Source organism: Haliotis rufescens, unplaced genomic scaffold (assembly GCF_023055435.1).
Source record: "Haliotis rufescens isolate VD_foot unplaced genomic scaffold, xgHalRufe1.0.p SCAF_8, whole genome shotgun sequence".
Lineage (NCBI taxonomy): Eukaryota > Metazoa > Mollusca > Gastropoda > Lepetellida > Haliotidae > Haliotis > Haliotis rufescens.
The window spans coordinates 37,580,670-37,605,394 of NW_025964372.1; the positions used below are offsets into that span (position 1 = coordinate 37,580,670).

At 42.4% G+C, this 24,725-nt stretch overlaps 1 protein-coding gene across 1 annotated transcript; it reads right to left on the minus strand.

Moving 5' to 3' along the window:
• Nucleotides 1-893: 893 nt before the first annotated feature.
• Nucleotides 894-20,789, minus strand: LOC124138368. The gene is made up of 13 exons (XM_046504976.2): nucleotides 20,696-20,789; nucleotides 18,019-18,504; nucleotides 16,090-16,284; nucleotides 13,416-13,431; nucleotides 10,288-10,322; nucleotides 8,657-8,722; nucleotides 7,561-7,700; nucleotides 6,531-6,600; nucleotides 5,397-5,501; nucleotides 3,821-3,877; nucleotides 3,324-3,360; nucleotides 2,299-2,417; nucleotides 894-2,057 (listed from the first exon to the last, which is right to left on the minus strand). Exons 2-13 carry the CDS (start codon nucleotides 18,502-18,504, stop codon nucleotides 1,950-1,952), a joined length of 1,434 nt encoding a protein of 477 aa, XP_046360932.2. The 5' UTR covers nucleotides 20,696-20,789; the 3' UTR covers nucleotides 894-1,949.
• Between the last annotated feature and the right edge of the window lie 3,936 nt (nucleotides 20,790-24,725).

A 24,725-nucleotide genomic window follows, 5' to 3' on the forward strand; every position in this document is an offset into this window, starting at 1 on the left:
CCAGACGTAAATGCCACAAAATAAAGGCTCAGCAATAAGTCTTCTTACAGCAAATAAAGCATGCCTTATGAAACATACTACTCAAAATAAGTTAAACACCACCTGATTCCTGATTTTATTACTGTAGTTATGTGACAGACTAACTTTGGCAATATGAAAGAATCAGGTGTTCTTTAACTTATTTTGAGTAGTATATAACTGATGACAAAGAAATAACCTTAAGTGAAAAGTGAGTGAGTTTTACATGCTCTTAGAATACTTCAACCAAAGTAGAGGCAATTTACGGATACCAACTTCTTTATTCACTGTAAAGGCGACGTATCGTATCGGTATAGATCTATATACAGTTGTCAAGCAAGGCTGTAAAATGAACATGGTACAAAATATATATTCCTCTACCTACTCTTATATATTCTGTACCATCTTCATTATACATCCTAGCTTGACAAGGGTATAAGGATCTATAACGTCGCCTTTACAGTAAATAATGAAGTTGTTATCCATAAATTGCCTCTACTTTGTCAGCTGTCAACTTCAAAGTAATGTCTGTCAAACAATTTCATACTTCAACCACATCATGGCTGGGGACACACTGCATTAATATGACACTTCCAGGGTACAAATAGTGTTAATAAAACACACATTAAACAATGGGTAAATCCACACGTTTGGCGCATCTCAAAATTCTGTGCCATCAGTGTTCGTTTGTTTGTTGTTTAACCCGGCACTCAGCAATATGAGGGCGATCTGTAAATAATCGAGTCTGGACCAGACAATCCAATTGTGACAGAAAAATTTAAATGTCCGGTAAGCAATATTTTAAACCGGACATTTGCGATTCCCTATCAGACATGTCCGGCGCATATGACCGTTTCTGGACCCCTGGATTGATATCATGAGCATCAATCTACCCAGTAGCGATATGATGACCTGCATCAACCAAGTCAGCGAGCACGCCCACCCAATACCGTTAGTCGCCTCTTACGACAAGCATGGGTTGCTGAAGACCTATTCTTGTATCATATCATGATATTGGTAGATACAAAACAATACACGTATATTTATCAAAGGGTGACATGTAAAATGGAATGAACATAAATTGTTATATATTATTTTCTGCTTATATATCTCAAACACCAGTTTTTCAAAATTGATTCATATGAACATTAATTAGGCTACTATTCATTTTATGATAGGAAAACTTCCTTAACATGTCAAATGTCAAGTGTTTGTCGAAGGCATATATGTATCTTTGGTTGAACCATCAAACGATGATGATGTCTCATTTACTTTGTCGGAATGAATCTAAAACTCAGTAAATTTAAAAAAAAAAGAAAAAAAAAAGGAAAGCCAACAATGAACACAATCAAATCAAAGACAATATTGAAGCACCCCCGAAACATTGTCAATACACTTATGTATGCATTCAGATATGTATCATTTTTGTAAACATAGAACTGCTAAAGAATTGACACACAGGGAGACAGCATTGACTGAGTAGCAGTTGTTCAGTGCAGGGACCATCCTGGCGGTAGCCAGTTCTCCCCACCCCCCCCCCACACCTCAAAACCTGAGCGTCCTAAACATGTCCTCCAGAGGTCAACCCAAGACAACCTCAAGTGTCCCCCAGTCCTCCCCCAGAACCTGAGTGTTCTCAACATGTCCTCACGAGGTCGACCCAGGACAACCTCAAGTGTCCCCCAGTCCTCCCCCAGAACCTGAGTGTTCTTAACATGTCCTCCAGAGGTCGACCCAGGACAACCTCAAGAGTCCCCCAGTCCTCCCTCAGAACCTAAGCGACCTCAACATGTCCTTCAGAGGTCGAGCAAAGACAACTTCAAGGATCCAGTAGTCCTCCCCAAGAATCTGGGCATCCTCTACATGTTCTCCAGAGGTCGACCAAAGAAAAGTCAAGTGTCCACTAGTCCTCCCCAGAACCCGGTTGTCCTCTACATGTCCTCCAGCTTGAGACCGCTGGCTATCATGCTGCTTGTCTTGGGTTCCGGGTACTCGCCCATGTCCACCTCCTCGGTGTTGTTCTTGTTGAAGAACAAGTCCTGAAAATCAGGGAAGTCATTTGTATTGGTTGAACAATGTGTAAGTCATAACGTAAATAGCACTGTGATACTACAATCCTGCTTGGTCACCTGATCCACCCACCTCTAATGACAAAAACAGAATAGTGGGCACCAACTTATCTTAGAATCCCAACGGGCTGACTGTGAAATGAATATATCATCAGTTGCATAAATAGTCCCCATATTTAATACTTCCATAACAGTAACACAATGTTCTCACCCGGACATGGTTGTAGTGTGACTTGTGGGTGGTGTGGGCGTCGGCCTCCTCCTGGTTCTCGAAGAACCTCTTACACAAAGTACAATACATGCCCTCCACATGGACCACACTGCTCTGAGCTGCAACAGAAGACAGTGTCCCTCGGTCATCTCTCACTCAACAGCTGGTTTCAGGTCTTGCTAATATATTTATTTTATATATTTATGATATTATTTAAATTTATTATATTTTTATTTTTATTTTCTTGTTTTATTAAGCAGAAAAAGAAAATTAACCAAAAAATTATGGAGCAACCTTTTGAAATGAATACCCAAATTTGGGTAGACATGATCTAGTCATGTGACAGACATGTTGAGACTGCGTACTGCTAGAGAGTAATGGATAGATGTCTTGCACCAGTCCTATATGGTCCCCCATGATCGTAGGACTCAATCCTCGATGTGCGAGACTGTCCTGAGAAGCCGGACACTATTCCACAAAGCAATCTTTGTACCATGATCATTATAAGCCTATGTTTAAGTATGGGAGTTACGATCATCCAAGCGCTAATATTGCTTGTGGAACAGCGCCCTGGTTTTGAGATGACTTTTTACAAGATTATCTTTACGAAAACTGCACACAAAAAATTTAGGGATCATAAATATCATATTGTTTTTTGGTAGTTAAGACAATTTCATAAAAATATTCATGACCCCAAACCCTTCTTGTCCGGCAGTGGCGGTCGGGTAGCCTAGTGATTAAAGTGTTTGCTCGTCTCACCGAAGACCCGGGTTCGATTCCCGACATGGGTACAATGTGTGAAACCGATTTCTGGTGTCCCCCGCCATGATATTGCTGGCATATTGCTAAAAGTGGCATAAAACCATACTCACTCACTCTATTTGAGAATATGATTTTTATTTGTCCGGACGGACAAGTCATCTAAACGCGTTCGTTAGCCGTGAATTGAGTAATGTCCCTCACTCACTCTTGTTTAGAATATAACAGGGTGGGTGCATCTGAACCATACCACATACAACACTCACCATAGGCTACACCATCTTTGTGAGGAGGAAAGTCTTTCTGGAATGAAAACCATTGATAATATTGATATCCTCCTTACCCAAAAGAGGAATTCTTTCATCAATTCAACTCTCTGACATGGACTAGGCAGGGAATCAGGGATGATGAGCGATCCTCACATGAAAGCTATAACATGCTATCACCGTCCACGGTATTCCGGAGGGGAGTTTACACACCAAACTAGCGTCTAGATATAGTAACTTACTGACGACCCCAAAGAGGGATTCTTTCATCTCTTCAACTACATATAAATTAAATTTTTGTTGTTGTTTTTTAGAAATTTTATTTGCAGACAAATAGCGTCTTACTAAATGTAATATCTCTGACTTGTGGGAAGAAGATTTAGATTACTACAAACTACAGTGGTGATTCGTCAAACTTTAGTGGTGTATGATACTGCAATTCAATATTGTAACTTCTGATGTGTAGTTTGTGTAGTACATTGTTCAAGTCTACCCACCAGTTGAGTGCACCTCTCAATCAGCTCATCGCTCTTCATTCTCTCCACCTCAGCTTTCTGGAACAGGATATAACTTCAGTTGACAAAACCTTATACCTGAAGCTGTCAACAGGGCTGACTTGAATTTCAACTTCTTTATTCTTTCAATGTTTTGGAACAAGCAAAGGTGCACTTGTTTGAATGAGTGAGTGAGATGGGTTTAACACCGCTTTTAACAGTATTCCAGTTATATCACAGCGTGTTAGCTTAATGTGGGAGGAAAGCCCGAAGTGATGTAGGTCTAAGACGTTTACCATTTCAGTGAAACCCATGAGCACGGTTATGGTGCTGACAAACCTAGAAACATAATCATAGGTTTCTGGCATGCCCAAGGGACGCAACTCTGCACAGGGAATTGTGCCACCACCCCCTCCCCCAACCCCTCCTCCTCTTGTTTGAAGGAACAAAGATGATACTGAAATTCATGTCACCCCTGTCGTTATTGATGCTACAGCTTCTGAAGTGCTACTTAGCGAAACAGTTACTGCACACTTAACACCAAGAGAGGGCCTCCTATTACCATGACAACAGCAGTGGTAACACAATATAAGTACTAAATCTGTAATCATTTCTCACATTGCATGTCTGCATAATAGTACAGATAGTCTGTAGGATGGTACACTATATCCTCATGGAAGTTTTATAATGGATCGTAATGGGGCATGCTTACAGACCTATGAAATATGATAAACCCAAAATGTTTCTTATTCTTTGTTCAACTTTTTTATGACACATCGATCAGGATTGATCGATTCTGAATTTCAAAGTACTTGTCATCAGCGACTCAAGGGAGGGCAACTCAATATTATCGCGGTATGGCTATTTTGTGGTGTGATATGTGTAGATTAATTTGTTTACATCACTTCCTGTTTTGGATTACACAAATCAGTATGCATACGACCAAGGTTGGGTCAAGGGACTTCGTCTAAACAAACGGGTTCTTTTGTTTTGATTTAGGGGTAATCCCACATCAACAATATTTCAGAAATTATCATAAAACAGTTAATGTGTAGTCTTACGAATAGCTGTGACGTACCACAATAAGTCCTGTATTTGATCAAGCGATGAAATATCGTGCTTAGACTCGCATAAGCAAACAGTCGACAGGGAGTGTGGATTACGAGATTTACCAATACCACGATAATATAGAGCCTAGAGTCATACAATATATATCAAATTATCAAGGTACATAGGCCTACAGATACTTCAGAATAAAATATTGAGTTGAACATTCACAAGAAAAAATATATATAATCTCTCTTGAGCTCTTTCTGTAAACTAACCAAGCACACAATATCACACAATATACTAGATCATAAACGAATGATAAAAGAATTTAAGTTTTCCACTGAACTTGTGCCCCTTGAAATTAACTTCAGTGAAGGGAGATAACTCAGTAGTCATACAGAGTGCATACCACTTGAAAATATAATGTACATTTCCAAATGGTGGGTCATGAATGTTGCGTGTCACATTAAGTTTGTTCACACCATTTAACAAGCGGAGCATTGAACATGTTATGATGTGAGGTGCCTACCTCTATGTGAGTGTTAATCTTGCAGTGGGCCTTGTACTCGGGGAAACTGTTGAAGGGCTTGGTCTTGCAAATTATACATCCAAGCTTAATTGTGTTACAGCGAATCTGAAATATAGCATAACAGTATTAACTGATGGAATACGATTGTGTCAGCAACATCTCCAGCATATACCAGTTGCCCAAAGACTAATCAGACTGGAAGCAGGAGACACTGACCTCCAGTTGGACAAATGACAAGTAAATGTTTGAAGAATTCAACCACGCCAACTGTAGCTAGTTATCTGATGAAAGATGATTAACATTAAAACTAAAGGGTTAACATGGTTAAGTGGGTGGGTGAGTGAGTTTGGTTTTATGCCGCTTTTAGCAATATTCCAGCAATATCACAGCGGGGGACACTAGAAATGGGCTTCACACATTGTACCCATGTTGGGATTCGAACACGGGTCTTTGGCGTGACAAGCGAATGCTTTAACCACTAGGCTACCGGACCGCCCCGTTAACATGGTTAAGGTAACTCAGGGATTTATCAAGGATTCTAAACTAAGAGCCCCAGGCAGGCACATAGGGAAAATATATGTGTTATTTTGGTCAAATTTGGGATTTATTAATTGTCCTTATCTAAATTCCCAGTTATTTTAACATTGTATTTTGACTTTGTTTGTTTGTTAGTTGTTTAACAACACACTCAGCAACATTCCAGCTGTATGACGGCAGTCTGTAAATAATCGAGTCTGGACCAGACAATCCAGTGATTGGCATCATGAGCATCGATCCATGCAATTGGGATATAATGATATGCATCAACCAAGACATCAAGACAAGACGTCTGACAATCCAATCCCGTTAGTTGGCTCTTACAACAAGCATAGTCGCCTTTTATGGCAAGCATTGGTTGCTGAAGACCTATTCTACCCCGGATCTTCAAGAGATCAGCAAGTCTGACACTGTTAGTTGCCCCTTGCAACAAAAGGACATTTGTGATATTTGGACATTTATCAGCCAATGACTCATTAGCAAATTAAAACTATCTGATAATTCACTGCAAATAGTTTGAAGAAACTTGAAGAATGACGAAGACTGTTATCAGACTGACCAGACAAATATGTGATATGATTAACATAAAAATTTCACCTTATGAAGTTCCAAGTTTTTATGGTCCGAGTAAGGAATGTGTAGGTCAAGGTCGCAGATCGAGCAGTACCTGAACACAAGAAGAACATTTTGAACATGGCCAACTTCCCAAATCATTAAAATATGGTATTCGTTTGTTTGTTGTTTAACGCTGCACTCAGCAATATTCCAGCTTTAAGACAGCGGTCTGTAAATAATTGAGTCTGGACCAGACAATCCTGTGATTGACATCATGAGCATCGTTCAACACAATTGGGATACGATGACATGCATCAACCAAGACAGTGAACCTGACCCCCCAATCATGTTAGTCGCCTCTTACAACAAGCATAGTCGCCTTTTACGGCAAGCATGGGTTGCTGTAGACCTATTTTAACCTAGATCATCACAAGTCAATATATGGTATTCAAAACATTGGGTCCATGCAGAGTTTTAGGCGCCAAATATCTGGCAATTTCAAGGCTTATTGTGCCATGTTCATGTGGTTGATAGCACAAGCACCGGGTGAGATGACAATGTCAGCCAGGTCATGTATGGGGTACAAAAACCCTTCAGGGAAAGATGCATTGGTACTGTGGATGTACGCTGCCCTGAATCCCCACAGGGACAAAAGCAAAGGGTACTGGGGACCTACTCTGTCCTGAATCCCCACAGGGACAGAAGCATGGGGTACTGGGGACCTACTCTGCCCTGAATAGCCACAGGGACAGAAGCATGGGGTACTGGGGACCTTCTCTGCCCTGAAACCCCACAGGGACAGAAGCATAGGTACTGGGGACCTACTCTGCCCTGAAACCCCACAGGGACAGAAGCATGGGGTACTGGGAACCTATTCTGACCTAATCCGCCATGCAATCCTTACATTGAGTAAAGCATAGATTACTGGACCTTACTGTACCTTACCGGACCTTACCTTGACCAGAAACATGGGTTACGATGTACAAGCACCACCCAGACAATGATGGGGTGCAGCATGGGATGTTTTCTGCCCCAAAGTCCCCAGTGGTTGTCCAGTCAGGACCTAACTTACATCAGTGACTTTTGATCCTTGCGCTGTTGAAAGATCTTGGCAATTGCTTCATGGACCTGCTTGGTGATGTACGGCGGCATCTCCTCGACGCGGGCCATCTGGTTGGAGTGAGTGTGTGACTTGTGGTGGTTCAGGAAGTCCTGCAGTGGTCATAACGACATGAGGGCAAGTGACTTGTATGTCTGTCTGTCTGTCTGTCTGTGTACCACGTTGCCAACTGTGTTTGTTTGTTTGTTGTTTGTTGTTTGTTGTTTAAAGCTGCACTCAGCAATATTCCAGCTATATGATGATGATCTGTAAATAATTGAGTCTGGACCACACAATCCAGTGATTGACATCATGACCATTGATCCACGCAATTGGGATACGATGACATGCATCAACCAAGTCAGCGAGCCTGACCATCCGATCTAGTTAGTTGCCTCTTACGACAAGCATATTGGCCTTTTATGGCAAACATGGGTTGCTGAAGACCTATTCTACCCCAGATCTTCATGGGCCACAAGTGACTTGTAGTAGATGCTGATTGGAAGAACATCTCAGTCATATTAACATGAACACCAGTTAGATTAAAGATGTAAAATTCATGGAGTGAATGAATGTTATTAGGCTGCGCAGCATTCAGTAGAATTCCAACAATATCACTACTGCAGCGTACAAATTATTGAGTCTGGACAAAAACCAGTGATTGAAAGCATGAGCAATGATCCACGCCATCTTTGTCTTATATCTAACCCTGCTTGTTGTGTTATATCTCAGCATGTTACATCTTCATGTTATATCACACCAAACTGTGACATATCTTACACCAATGTGTTATATCTCACCATTTTGTGTCATATTTCACCACATTGTTATAGTTCACCACATTGTATATCTCAATCTTGTGTTATATTTCACCACATTGTCATATCTCACCACATTGTGTCATATCTCACCACATTGTATTATATCTCACCACATTGTGTTATATCTCACCACATTGTGTCATATCTCACCACATTGTTATATCACCCCATCTTGTGCCATATCGCCCCATCTTGTGTTATATCTCCCCATCTTGTGTCATATCTCACCACATTGTGTTATATCTCACCATGTTGTTTCGGGCCAGGTAGCTGCAGCCAGGACAGTAGAGAGACAGGGTGTCCGGGTTGGTCGGCTGCACACAAACACAACACGTCAGTAGTGCAAGGAAACTGTTAACACTGGCAAGTTACATGCTCTTACAACAAGGGGGAAAATTGTTAACGGTAGCAAGTTACATGCTCTCACAAGAAGGGAAAAACTGTAAACCCTGGTTAGTTACATGCTCTTACAACAAGGGGAAACCAGTTAACCTTGGTAAGTTACATGCTCTCACAACAACGGGAAAACTGTAAACCCTGGTTAGTTACATGCTCTTACAACAAGGGGAAACCAGTTAACCTTGGTAAGTTACATGTTCTCACAAGGGGAAACCAGTTAACCTTGGTACATTACATGCTCTCACAACAAGGGGGAAACCAGTTAACCCGTAACTGTACGAGGGACGATGATAACCACACCAGGACCACATGTGGTAAATAGAATGAGAAAGGATTCCTGCTGTCAGTGAGAGCACGAGTTTGGTAAAACACCGCTTTGAACAATATATTTTCTTTGTTTGTTTAATGCCACACTTAGAAATATTCCAGCTCTATGGTGGTGGCTCATAAATACTTGAGTGAGTGAGTATGGTTTTACGCCGCTTTTAGCAATATTCCAGAAATATCACGGTGGGGGACACCAGAAATGGGCTTCACACATTGTACCCATGTCGGGAATCGAACCCAGGTCTTCGGTGTGACGAGTGAATGCTTTAACCACTAGGCTACCTGACCGCCCCCTCATAAATACTTGAACCTTGGCCAGATAAACCAGTGATCCCGTTAGTCACCTCTTACGACAAGCATGGGTTGCTGAAGACCTATTCTATCCCAGATCTTCAAGGGTTGTCAACTCTTACGAGAATCAATGACATGCATAAACCAACTCAGCGAGCCTGACCATCCGATCCTGGGACACCCACAGCAACAAGCACATCTTCCTGAGGCAAGAGAGTAAACTGACTATGAAAGTCCAGTTTCCACCCCTGCCAAACTAGGCTGGTATTATGGAGTTACGTTTTGGCTGGACTAACGAGTCTATGCATAGGCCAATTACAATCCCACAATGAAATCAGAATCAGGTTCGTATTCTGTCGTGCAGATTTTGGTCGTTTGCAGGATTTGTAAATCATTTGCACCTCCAACTCGTTGTCAGCAGATATTTTCCAAATCTTTTTATGTTTTTAATCTAGGAGCTTACATGATTTGATGTACTTTGCGATGTAATACCCGTTTTATCACAATATTGATCTTGATTATTGATCAGATTGTCTTGAATGGGTGCTGCCATTTAGTTTGAAGCAAATGCAAGTGATACGAGAGGTGGAATCTGATTGGTCCAAATGAGAGGCATAGAAGGGACATAACTCATAATAGCCACTGGTGGCGCTACGATCGAGCCCAGGAATTCCAACCTAGTTCGGAAAGGGTGGAAACTGAACCTTTAAAGTCAGTAAACTCTCTTGCCTCGTAGTCACGATATGGCTGAAACACTGCCGATGTGACTATAAATCTTAACTCACTCACTCTTGCCTCGGGAAGATGCAACAAGCACTGCATTCAAACAGACTATGTTCCAATATGAAAACAGCATTCTTACCATATTCTTCTTCATGGCTTCCAGATAGAGTTTACCTGCAACACAATGTCGATGAAGATTAAAAACTAATAATGGCATTAAGTCTTTGAAAGGCATTTAGAAGTGATACACATAAGGAAGAGAATTTAATGTCAATTTAATGAGGAACACAACCTTTTGGAGTATATGGAGTATATATACTCCAAAATTGTCCTTCGTCATGTGATGGAGTAAGCACATACTCTAAAACGTTCCTTCGTCACCTGATGGAGTAAGCACATACTCTAAAACGTTCATTCATCACCTGATGAAGGAGTAAGCACATACTCCGAAACGTTCCTTCGTCACCTGATGGAGTAAGCACATACTCTAAAACGTTCATTCATCACCTGATGAAGGAGTAAGCACATACTCTAAAACGTTCCTTCGTCACCTGATGGAGTAAGCACATACTCTAAAACGTTCATTCATCACCTGATGAAGGAGTAAGCACATACTCCGAAACGTTCCTTCGTCACCTGATGGAGTAAGCACATACTCTAAAACGCTCATTCATCACCTGATGAAGGAGTAAGCACATACTCCGAAACGTTCCTTTGTCTCCTGATAGATTAAGCACATACTCCGAAACGTTCCTTCATCACCTGATGAAGGAGTAAGCATATACTCCGAAACGTTCCTTCATCACCTAATGAAGGAGTAAGCACATACTCCGAAACGTTCCTTCGTCACCTGATGAAGGAGTAAGCATATACTCCGAAACGTTCCTTCGTCACCTGATGAAGGAGTAAGCATATACTCCGAAACGTTCCTTCGTCACCTGATGAAGGAGTAAGCACATACTCCGAAACGTTCCTATGCACCTGATGAAGGAGTAAGCATATACTCCGAAACGTTCCTTCGTCACCTGATGAAGGAGTAAGCATATACTCCGAAACGTTCCTATGCACCTGATAAAGGAGTAAGCATATACTCCGAAACGTTCCTTCGTCACCTGATGAAAGAGTAAGCACATTCTCCGAAACATTCCTTCGTCACCTGATGGAATAAGCACATACTCCGAAACATTCCTCCATCACCTGATGAAGGAGTAAGCATATACTCCGAAACGTTCCTTCGTCACCTGATGAAGGAGTAAGCATATACTCTGAAACGTTCCTTCATCACCTAATGAAGGAGTAAGCACATACTCCGAAATGTTCCTTCATCACCTGATGAAGGAGTAAGCATATACTCCGAAACGTTCCTTCGTCACCTGATGGAGTAAGCACATACTCCGAAACATTCCTTCGTCACCTGATTGAGTAAGCACATACTCCGAAACGTTCCTTCATCACCTGATGAAGGAGTAAGCATATACTCCAAAACGTTCCTTCATCACCTGATTGAGTAAGCACATACTCCGAAATGTTCCTTCATCACCTGATGAAGGAGTAAGCATATACGCCAAAATGTTCCTTCGTCACCTGATGAAAGAGTAAGCACATACTCTGAAATGTTCCTTCGTCACCTGATGGAGTAAGCACATGCTCCGAAACGTTCCTTCGTCACTTGTTGAAGGAGTAAGCACATACTCCGAAACGTTCCTTCGTCACCTGATGGAGTAAACACATACTCCGAAACATTCCTTTGTCACCTGATGGAGTAAGCACATACTCCGAAACGTTCCTTCGTCACCTGATGGAGTAAGCACATACTCCGAAACGTTCCTTCGTCACCTGATGGAGTAAACACATACTCCGAAACATTCCTTCGTCACCTGATGGAGTAAACACATACTCTGAAACGTTCCTTCGTCACCTGATGGAGTAAGCACATACTCCGAAACGTTCCTTCGTCACCTGATGAAAGAGTAAGCATATACTCCGAAACGTTCCTTCGTCACCTGATGAAGGAGTAAGCATATACTCCGAAACGTTCCTTCGTCACTTGATGAAAGAGTAAGCATATATTCTGAAACGTTGTGTTCCTCATAAAAACAAGTTGACATCCATAAATTCTCTTCCTTAAATAATGGCGTGGGATTATTGAAGAAAAGGAACGGAACTGACATGTCTATTGCTCCCATACACATGCTACTGTATCTGTAGTATGCTATCATGGTAAACATCATACCACAACGTGAACATCTGAATTCAAAATATCTGCAATCATTTAGGGATCTGGAACCATATTCAAGATTTCCAAATTTAAAAAAACATTAAGCTTTTCAATTTGTTTTCTAAAGTTTCAACTAAACATTTTCATAATTTTAACTACATTTTTCCTTTCATTGCAACGGATGTAATAACATTATTCATGTTAATATCACATGTCATCACTGAAGCAAGACCTTATAAGGATGTGGAAATGGTAAGGATCGGTAAAGCCAGATTGAAAATGCTGATTGAGCTGAATAATTGGTTTTCTTCACTGACCATATTTTCACTTGGAAATATACACTTTAAGCTCTTATGCAGTGCAAACTCACAAGCAGTGTTGAACATACAGGGATGAGAATGGCTATTTTCCTTTTCAGCTGAAACTTCTTTGCAATGGAGCGTGGTCCATAATTTGGGGGTGTTTTGGGGGAAGAAATGAGATTTTAACAAATTTGAGGTCACTAAAATTTGTGGATCTGTGCAAGATTCTTACTCCTCCACATACATTGCAAGACTATTGAAGCTTATGAAGAGTGGCAGTTAGGAGAACTAGAATAAGACCGTTTTCTTTCCATTTTACCATCTTCAAAATTACATCATGAAAATGCCTGATCAGCTGGCAAGGCAACACTTTCCATAACCATGTAATCCTCGGTTGAAAATATTTTCATCCTAAAAAAGACTTCCAAAAATACATTCACATCAACATATTCTGTGCTTAACACAGAATAAATTACAAATTTACTGCCGAACACGGTTCCATCACGTTACCATGGTTACAACATGGAACATATTCTCTAAGCTGAATCAAACTCTGTACGGTGGCCCACAGTCCTGTGACCATATTTGCTTGTTCAGTGTTTCACCATGGCCTGGTCCAGGCCAACCAATGGCTACAACCACAGTCCTGCGTGTCTCATTACCACGTCTGGGACGTGACAATGACTATATGTTAATGTCTCTATGATGGAAGGCAGCTTTGTTTCGAGGTACAATCAATCATCTTACACTGTTTGGGGTCGGCCTGCAACAGACAGAACATACACTTCACTGGGTTGCCATGGCGACACTGTGGGGGAGGGGGGAGCGATGGCCGACGGCACAGACTTACCCAGGTAGTACATCTTGAAAAGCTTGAAATAATCAAGTAATGGACTACAACTTGACAGTCAAATCTTGAAAAGCTTCATACTTTCATGAAGTGACTAAAATTTTGGTCAAATCATGATTGAATTAAAATTATTGAGTAGTGGACTTAAATTTGAGAGTCAAATCTTGAAAAGCTTGAAATTCACAATTATCACACTTAAATTTATGCTGTAGCATGTCTTGTATAGGGATCTTCTAAAGCTCTACCTTTTAACATTAATACCAAGGACAGCTTGGCCTTTCATGCCTAACTTCAAACAATGCATACATCCATTCCACACAGTACCTTTACACAAATACAAATACACATGCCCTATTTGGGAGTTATGAACAGAAAGAACTGAATTAATAACCCAGCTGCATGTATTGCCGCATGTAATGCCTGCTGCTTCTAAAGATTCAATCACATTTCTGAGTCAAATAGGTAGTTAATAATTGAGTGAATGAGTGAGATGGGTTTAACGCCGCTTTGAACAGTATTCCAGTTATATCACAGTGTGTCAGCTTAATGTGGGAGGAAAGCCCGAAGTGATGCAGGTCTTAGACGTTTACCACTTCAGTGAAACCCACGAGCACGGGTATGGTGCTCACAAACCTAGAAACATAATTGGGGTGAACTGGGATTCGAACCCACAATCATAGGTTTCTGGTGTGCCTAAGGGACGCAACTCTGCACAGTGAATTGCAGCGCTTTAGAAGACTGGGCCACCCGAGCCCCAGTTAATAATTGAACCAAGAGTGGGTAAAGTGTCAGAGGTTTTTGATGCACTAGCGTACAAAATATAATGACCTTCCAAGAATACTTGTCATATTTTTGGACGACCCTCCCCATGTCCTTGTACATTTTTTTCATGACCCTCCCTGCAAAGACACAATGCAAAAGCACTTTATATTTTATTGTCCATTTTTTCATGACCCTCCCCAAATGTATGTAATTTTTTTTGTGATCCTGCTTTTTTGATGACCCTTCCCGATTCCCTATGACCCACCCCTGCTATAATAAATGACCAGGCCCTTACCGAAGTGAGTCGACATAATCATAAAAAGTTCAAAAGGTAGCTTAAAAAATAGTAAACAATGCCAGTATGACCAATCCAACTGATGGCAGTGAATTGTTACTTCCTTGTCCTGATTTAGACACAATCTGATTGGTTGATCAGTGCACCATGTTGCCAACTGTGTTTGTTTGATTGTTTGTTTGTTGTTTAACACTGCCCTCAGCAATATTCCAGCTATATGACGCCGGTCTGTAAATAATCGAGTCTGGACCAGACAATCCAGTGATTGAAATCATGAGTATCGATCCATGCAATTGGGATACGATAACATGCATCAACCAAGTCAGCGAGCGACCACCCAATCCCATTAGTTGCCTCTTACGACAAGCATGGGTTGCTGAAGACCAGTTCTAGCCTGGATCTTCACGGGCTTGTTGCCAACTGTGCAACATATTGTAAGAAGAGATGTCACAGAAGTGGCTGACTTGCCAAGTACTGCACAAATTTGAGACACTGTATCATATCTTTAATAGATAAATATATAAGTTTTATATATGATGAGCAGCGTTAGAAATTGGCACTAGTCCTATAGTCCTTGCCAAACTGCCCATTAGTAAAGGTATCATAAGGACTAGTAGAAATTTGCCCTTTAAGTGGTTTTGCTATATGTTATTATTGTAAGGACACTAGTGGACGAAAACTGTTAGCTTCTAACCCTGATGAGTGAGTGAGTGAGTGAGTATGGTTTTACCCCACTTTTAGCAATATTCCAGCAATATCACGGCGGGGGACACCAGAAATGGGCTTCACACACTGTACCCAGTCGGGAATCAAACCCTGGTTTTTGGCGTGACAAGCGAATGCTTCAACCGCTAGGCAATCCGACTGCCCCTTATATGATGAGCTGATGAGTGAATGCTGTTTTATACCACAGTCAGCAATATACCAGCAATAGAACTTTGGCCTATAAATAATCGCGTCTTGACCGAAGACATTAGTCAATGATTTGAGCAATATTCCACGTAGTCAAGGCATGACATGCAGTCAAGACATGACGACACACAATCAACAATATACCCTGTCTTGACCACACAATCCAATCTAGTTGCCTCATGTGTTTGTTTGTTGCTTAATGCTATCCACAGCAACATTCCAGCTATATGACGGCGGCCTGTATATAATCAAGTCTGGGCCAGACAGTCCAGTGATCAATATTGTGAGCAACGATCCACGCTGTTGGGAGATGCTATACATCGAGCCACTGAGCCTCACTATTTGGTCGCCTGCTACGACCCCCAAAGGTTCTTGGGACTCCATCTTACCCTGAATACCTACAGGGAGGTTGCCCCTTACAAGTAATTGACAGAGTAGAGTGCTAGGGACCGTTTTTAAAACTGGTAGACACGGATTTTGATTAATGAACTCTGAATTCTGATCAATTACCAGAATGAATGAATGATATTTTTCTTTATACTGTTTACTTTATATACGAAATATCAGATTACTTCATGTCGTTACAGCGAGGCAGCCCTTACCCTGCCTCCATGGCTGTCTCTTTTGTAGGGGTGGTCGTCTCCCCTGGGGCCCATTGGGCGTCCTCCCATCCCGTTGCCATAGGGACCCATTCCCCTGCTTCCCCTATGTGCCCCCCGCGGTCCTCGTCCGGGTCCTCTTCTTGGTCCTCCCCTGGGTCCCCCTCTGTGATCCATCATTGGCCGAGGTCCTCTGGCCTGTAAACACAGGATCATATGAAAACTACTGCACAGTAAAAGCAATGATAGAAATTGGCACTCGTCCTGCAGTCCTTGCCAAACTGCCCAATAGTAAAGATATCAGAAGGATAAGAAGAAATTTTCCATTTTTAAGGGTTTTGCTATATGTCATTCTTATAAGGACTAGTGTACTAAAACCGTTACTTTCTATCGCTGAAAATGTCAACAAAGATAGACATAGACCATCTGTATCTTGATGGTTCAACACTAGGATTACGACAAGAATCCCTCGATGTTAAAGTATCAGATTACTGCATGTCGTTACAGCGAGGCAGCCCCTACCCTGCCTCTATGCCCGTCTCTCTTGTAGGGGTGGTTGTCTCCCCTGGGGCCCATTGGTCGTCCTCCCATCCCGTTGCCATAGGGACCCATTCCCTGCTCCCCCTATGTGCCCCCCCCCAAGGTCCTCATCTGGTAATTTCCATCCCTGTTCACCCTTTTGCATTAAAATGCGTTCAGATTGGATGGTTAGACTTATCATAGTCAATTCCAGGGGAGTGCAATATAAAAAATATAACCATAACATGATAACAGTGCAATACGGCTGTCAGTAATACAAGGATTGCAATACAACCCTTGTGTATTGATATTTTTTAATAGTCACTGAAGAATTAATATATAAAAAATTATATAATTTTTTCTGCTATCTTGAGGCATTTGGATGGACGGAGTTCCTATGTGAACCAAGTAAACGGCAGACGTTTCACGCTGTTTACATAAACATTCCATGTTGATGATGTAATAGGTATTCTTGTTTCTCCATACTACCCATCTCGTGGTCTGTAAATAATCGAGTTTGGACCAGACAGACCAGTTACTGACATCATGAGCATCAATACACGCGAATGGGATACGATGACATGCACAAACCAAGTCAGCGAGCCTGATCACCCGATCCCAATAGCCGCCTTTTACGACAAGCATAGTTGCCTTTTATGGCAAGCATGGGCTGCTGAAGACCTATTCTACCCCAGATCTTCACAATTCTGGATAATGGAATGAAGAAGTACCATTTGGACAGTACAAATACATATCATTTGAGCCACAATAGGTATTGCAGTATGTATCGCAATACAACTTTCCATGTTGTGATATATTGCAATACAATATACGTGCCAATGCGCCAACCATAGTCAACTCTAGGACCTGGAGAGGTGAGGTGAAATTGGGTTTAGTGAGTGAGTGAGATTGGTTTTACGCCGCTTTTAGCAATATTCCAGCAATATCACGGCAGGGGACACCAGAAATGGGCTTCATGCATTGTACCCATGTCGGGATTCGAACCCGGGTCTTCGGCGTGACGAGCGAACGCCTTAACCACTAGGCTACCCGACCGCCCCGAAATTGGGTTTAACATCGCGTCCAAGATTATTGCATTTATATACGACATGCCTGCACGTGTGTGTGTGGCTGCTTGTACTAGTCCAGACTGATGACAATTTATAGTGCTAGCTCACTGAGATACTATGCCGCAGTTTAACATGAATATCCCACTCAGACACAGTATCCTGACTCCGAGCCCTTGTTTTAGCCCCTTAATGCCGAGCGCCAGGCAGGGTAATAACAAGTACCATCTTTTAACCTCTTTTGGTATGACGCGGGAACGAACCCCGGACCTTCCGCTCTCCGGGGATGCTCTACCACCGGACCACGGAGGCGGTCAGGACCAGAAGAAGCAAAAGAAAGACTCACCAAGCCATGCTGTCCCATCCCCCTGCCTCGTACTCTCACTGGGCCAGGACCTATCCCTTCACTATAGTATGGATCTTCATAGCCCTCATACTCATAGTTGTAAGGCTCTTCATACGCCTCCTCATACTCGTAGTCATAGCCACCAGACTGCCCCATGCCTACGTTGCTCACGCGATCGGTGAGTTTATCAATGACATCACTCTGTTTCCTCAGGAGCTCCACAAATGTAGCCTGTCGATTGGATGAAGGGCCATCTTGATATTGACGACCTTCATACTGACTGTCATCATACTGTGTGTCCCCGTATTGATGACCTCCGTACTGAGTGTCATCATACTGTGTGTCCCCGTATTGATGACCTCCATACTGACTGTCATCATACTGTGTGTCCCCGTATTGATGACCTCCGTACTGACTGTCATCATACTGAGTGTCTCCGTACTGACGATTTTCAAACTGATCAGCTTGGCGGAAGTTGCGCCTCATCTAAATAATAAGACAGAATGTGAATGATTATTAAACGCCTCTGACTGAGTGAGTTGAGTAAGTATGGGTTTATGCAGCTTTTAGCAATATTCCAGCAATGTGAAGACGGGGGACACAAGAAATGGGTTTCACACTTTGTACCCATGTCGGGAATCAAACCCAGGTCTTTGCGTGACGTCGAACGCTTTAACCACTATGCTACCCGACCGCCCCTAAACACTTCTGAAGAAGCCAGTGGAAGTGGGCGATGTCAAAATAATCATGAGTGAGTGAGTGAGTGAGCGAGCGAGCGAGTGTTTTATGATACTCACAAGGGTTAGTTGTGAGGTAAGGTATTGGTTAGCTATCTCTTTTACTGAATAAATTGATTGTAATTTGAGGAAACTCTGCACATTTTTTAAGTTTTGAGTTACTCAGAGAAAATGGCTACTGCGCATAGTAATGTGCATAAAGGTCAACATTTGCGAAGGAGTCGGGTCTGAGGGTCCTTGTTTTCTCATATGGACCTCATCAAGAGTAATCATTCGTTTTGTTTTACCGAAATTCACTTTAAAGTTTATGAAGTCTTTAAACTGTCCTCTGTTTCATTACAGTAACTTATCTGCAAATCGTAGTTTGTACCAGACGCCATCTTGTTTTCTATCAAAGGAGTCAATATTCATCATGTGATGAGTCAATATTGGAGGTCAGTCGCATGATTTCGGGCTCTACATTGAAACAAATTGTTTCGTCACATGATACGGATTAACCAATGGAACTGCAAGATTCTTAAAATAACAATACCCTATGATGTAATTTGTGAAACTGTTGCCAGATACACTGGTGAAACAATGCCCTGTGCTGCCAGGGGTCATCAAGTGTGCATAAGCTCCCCTCAGTAATCTTTTATCTCTGCGCGCGATGTCACTGAATAAGCCCAGTGATGTTGTGAGTTTCAATATTTGTTTACTAAATATAGCGGCACATTTTATAGCAGGTCCTAGTTTATGAAAGCATTTTATTTTCAGTATATATATTTTTTCGGTTTTAACTTAATTAATGGGGATGAATGGATTGCAAACGGGAACTAAACTGCACATTTTATTTTTTAGATTTGGTAGTTTTCATTATTACTCACAGAAATGCAGTTTATTTCTAAACGCCACCGGTCCGAATACTATCTATCTCCCGTGGGACTTGTTTTGTAATAAAACAATTAGATTTGTATTGACAAGGGTGGATACAAGGCTATAAGAGCTGTTTGACGTCCGGAGCCGTTTGTGCCATATTGGCTCATCCCTCACTACACGAGATCTTGTAGATTACGGAATGGGACAAGTGTGCCAAATGGCATTGGGATCACCCGTGAGTGTCTGTAGACTAAAGTCACAAGAAAGCCAACCCGTAACCTTTGGAAGTATCTGTCATCTAGTCAATACTTTATGTTCAGTACCGTAATGAATCAGGCATGAATCAGGCGTGTGGACGTAGATCAGTCAGTTCGCTGTTTGGATAACAATCCGAAGGTTGTGGGTTCGCGGTCCGACACAAAAAACTGGTTGCTTGTCTTTGAGACAAATGACGTTCGGCAGAGATCGTATGTAAGCATGGACACTTAATACGATTTAAGGTCCACGCTCTAGGTGAAGATTATATTCATGAATGATAAGTGAACGGATGACCAAACAACTTCATTAATCGTTAAAACTGTATTATCGCAAATAAGTTTGTTATACGACGATTTGGCAAGAGTCATATATAAGTGATTAGGCCTGGGACGGGTAACTGGGCTGCGGTAAAACAATTCCCAATCAGACATTTTGATCCCACATCTTGAGACCTACAGTGGGTACCAGGGTAGGGTCAGGTAATAGGGGGTAGGTTTGGGTAATAGGGCGGTCGGGTACCCGGGTAGTAATTTTGGACTAGTCCCAGCCCTATAAGGGATGTTATTCACAGATTGTTTATCACGGTCGCTCCCGACCATAGCCGTCAGGACATTTTTATTCCCACTGTGATACATAGCTACGATAATCAACAAGCATGGTATCACAGCGGGCATAACAAGGTAAACATGGCCTTCGATCCGTGAATCAGGGATGCAGGGATGTCTGATTTACATGCTGCGGTATCAGTTGCGTTCTTACTCCATGTCTCAGTAGGCACTAATATGGAATAGAAACAGATTACAAATACATGTCAGACTGCTTACATTGTCCCTTGTCTCTCGAACTGTGCACACTCAGCCGCTTCCTATGTGTAAGCTACAGATGGCTTTTAGCTGAAACTGCAACGCGTCAAAACGGCACAGTGATGCGTCAAAACGGCACAGTGATGCGTCAAAACGGCCATCTAGACATGGCGAACACAGGGGAGGGTGGACGAGAGAGCCTCGAAGACGATACAAGATCAGGAAGACCTGTTAAGAAATGTTGATAAAATACAGGATATGATTATGGATGATCGACGGCTCACCACACATCACAAAGCTAATGCTACGGAAGCGTAGTGGGGCCACGGTGAATTTTTTTTTGTCTAAGTATCTCCTACGTAGGACTTAGTATCTCCTACATAGGACTTAGTATCTCCTACGTAGGACTTACTATCTCTTACGTAGTACTTAGTGTGGCCTAGAATCACTATCTCCTACGTAAGACTTAGTAACGCCTACGTAGGACTTAGTATATCCTACGTAGGACTTGACCACCCGATCCCGTTAGTCGCCTTTTTACGACAAGCATAGTCTAAGTAGGAGATACTAAGTCCTACGTAGGAGATAATAAATCCTACGTAGAAGATACTAAGTCCTACGTAGGAGATAATAAGTCCTACGTAGGAGATACTTAGTCTATGCTTGTCGTAAAAGGCGACTACGGATCGGGTGGTCAGGCTCGCTGACTTGGTTGATACATGTCACCGATCCCAATTGCGTGGATCGATGTTCATGATATTAATCACTGGATTGTCTGGTCCAGACTCGATTATTTACAGACCGCCGTCATATAGCACTGAGTGCGGCGTTAAACAAAAAACCAACCAACCAACCAACCAACTTAGACAAAACAGATTTCACCGTGGCCCTATACTACGCTTCCGAATAATGCAGTATGTTAGGCATAGCTCATGATAGCCTTGAACCGGGCATGACAAAGGCTTCAGCACGAGGGGATCCAAAGACTCAGACTCCTGACCATCATCTTTGGTGAGAATAAACACGAATTGTTTTATAGGCATTACCTAGAAGTGGACGGATGACAAAGTAGATAACAACTTCTTTAATTACTGGGAAGGCGACGTTTCGGAAAAGATCCTTAAACCGTTCTCAAGCATGGCCGAATAATGAGCATGGTACAAAATATATATAGTAGGTGGAGAATCAACAGTAGACGATTAACAGTAACAACAATTGCATACACGAGTGGGATAATATGACTAGGTTAAGTAATGACAATAGAAGGATAATAATGTAACAACAGACCCGTGAAGATCCGGGGTAGAATAGGTCTTCAGCAACCCATGCTTAACCCACCCGTAAGAGGCGACTATGCTTGTCGTTAGAGGCGACTAACGGGATCGGGTGGTCAGGCTCGCTGACTTGGTTGATGCATGTCATCGATCCCAACTGCGTGGATCAATGTTCATGATGTCAAACATTTGATTGTCTGGTCCAGCCTCGATTATTTACAGACCGCCGTCATATAGCTGGAATATTGCTGAGTGCTGCGTTAAACAAACAAACAAACAAACAAACAAACAAACAAACAAACAAACAACATGATGGGCAGAGAACACATGAGGTGGAAGGCAATGAGATATGAAGCCAAGTTTACATAGGTGTGGCGATTATTGCTCAATGAGTTCACAGTAGGCGGATGGGATGAAATCGCCTTGATCGCTGTTGATTGATGGCGTGTGGTGGCGAATGTGGACTGCTTCTGTTCGTTTTCTTTTAGTGAAGTCATGGAGGTTGTTGGAGAGGATTTGGACATTTTCCCACTTGATGTTGTGGTTGAGGGAGTTGCTGATATGGTCCGAGATGGCTGATTTACTGTCTGATTTGATGGTTAAAGAAAATAAATGGTTGAGTCTTGGTGACAGTCAAAACAGTGAAAAAAAACAACGTCTCTCCCTCCGAAGATGGCAAAGTCTGTTTTATCATTTGTTGAGGTGATGACTTCGGTTTTCTGGTATTCCGAAGGAATGAAACTATACCTCCCGAAAGGCCGGGCCATTAATATTCAGTATTATGCCTACTGAGGCATTTGGGTGAGAACATCAAGGCTAAACGTTGTGGAAAACTTAGGAAAGGTGAGTTGTTCCCCCAGGACAGTGCACCTGTGCACCAGTCTGTTGTCGCCATGGCTGAAATGCATGGCTGTGGCTTTGAACTCATTGAACATCCTCCGTATTCACCAGAACTGGCCTCGTCAAATTCCCACCTCTTCCCAAACTTGAAGAAAGAACTGTCTGGCAAGCCTTGTACATATGATAATGATGACGTCATTTCTGCTGTGGAGGACTCTATGCTTTTAAACAACCATCATCATCATTTGAACAATGCTTTCCAACCAGTTCTTCCTTCAAGTTCGGGAGGAGGTAATCTGACGGTGCCAAATCTGGTGAATACGGAGAATGTTCAATGAGATCCAGTATCTTTGGCAGAAGTGTGTGGACCTCGAAGGGGATAATGTTAAAAAATAATTAGCAATTTTACTCCACAAACGTAATCCATTATAGACAGGCTCAGGGCAGCCGCACCTCATATAGTAACTAAATCACGAAGGCAGGCGGACGCCAGCCTAAAGAGACTCGTGATGTGGATTTTTAGATACATGTAACTGTTTCGTGTTTTCTTAACGTAGATCATTCAACTGCCAACGGACTACTGGAAGACTAATGCTGTTGACCTTTTAGCCATAGATTTCATCTTATCTGAGTGCAACCATTCAGCACCTAGGTTAGGCACACAACATGATTGTCGCTAACCGATAACTGACACCTGTGGTGTTTTAGATGGTAGCTTCTATCAGCTATTTATGAAGATGCCGCCACTTGCCTTAGTGCTGATCGTGGGAATTCCGGGTTAGACAAGGAACCTATGCTAGTCTCCCCGAGGGACTTCCGGGCTGGAATTGGTCCTAAACAACCTATGGTCTCATGCCGTAGGGATTACGGGTAAGAATATTCTCCAGCGACCTATGCTTGTCTCCCCGAGAGACTCCTGGTTAGAATTGGCCCCAGCGACAAGTTCTGGTCGCATAAGTCGTGGACTTGTGTGTCATTGTGCACCGACGGCGCTATTGGAATATTTCAAAGACGAACCTTTGTGTACTATCAAAACATTTCATCTATCTGCAACCAATTCCCAATTGAACCCGTTGAATGATTGTCAATGTGCAATAAGTGGCTTGATTTCAAGTGGAAATATATCCGTCAACTCTCCGCTGTCATATTGAATTGCATTGTTACATCTGTGATGTATGTTTCTTGGTTTTCGAGACCGCACTCACCAACATTCCAGCTATATCAAATAATCGAGTCTGGACCAGACAATCCATCGATTGACATGATGAGTATCGATAAACACAATTGGTATAGGAAGACATGCATCAACCAAGTCAGCAAGCCTGACCCCCGACCCACTTAGTCGCCTATTACGACAAGCATGGGTTGCCGAAGACAGGTCCCGGATCTTCACAGGTTGAGTTTAATGCCGATTTAGACAGTGTTCTGGTTATATCTCGGCGTGTCAGCTTAACGTGAAGGGGAAAGTGATGCAGGTCGCTAGGGACGCAACTCTACACAACGAATTGCCGCGCTTTAGACGACTGGGCCACCCATGGGCCCACTCCCTCCCAGCCAAGCAAATGCTTACTTAGATCCAGGGTTTGCTGTGGTTTACCTATCACATAGAATCCAATATATAGGTAATCGATGTTGCAACAATGGCAAATCAATAAACTTGAAGAAACACCCTTGTTCACCTGTTCGGAGTGAATGAGTATGGTTTTACGCCGCTTTTAGCAATATTCCAGCAATATCACGGCGGGGGATACCAGAAATGGGCTTCACACATTGTACCCATGTCGGGAATCGAACCCGGGTTTTCGGCGTGACGAGCTTTAACCACTAGGCTACCCGACCGCCCCTCACCTGTTCGGAAGACGACAGAACAGATTGGTGATTATGAGATAAGCAGTTGATGAACCAGAGCATGCTGTTAGGCGGACCCCACATTCCCG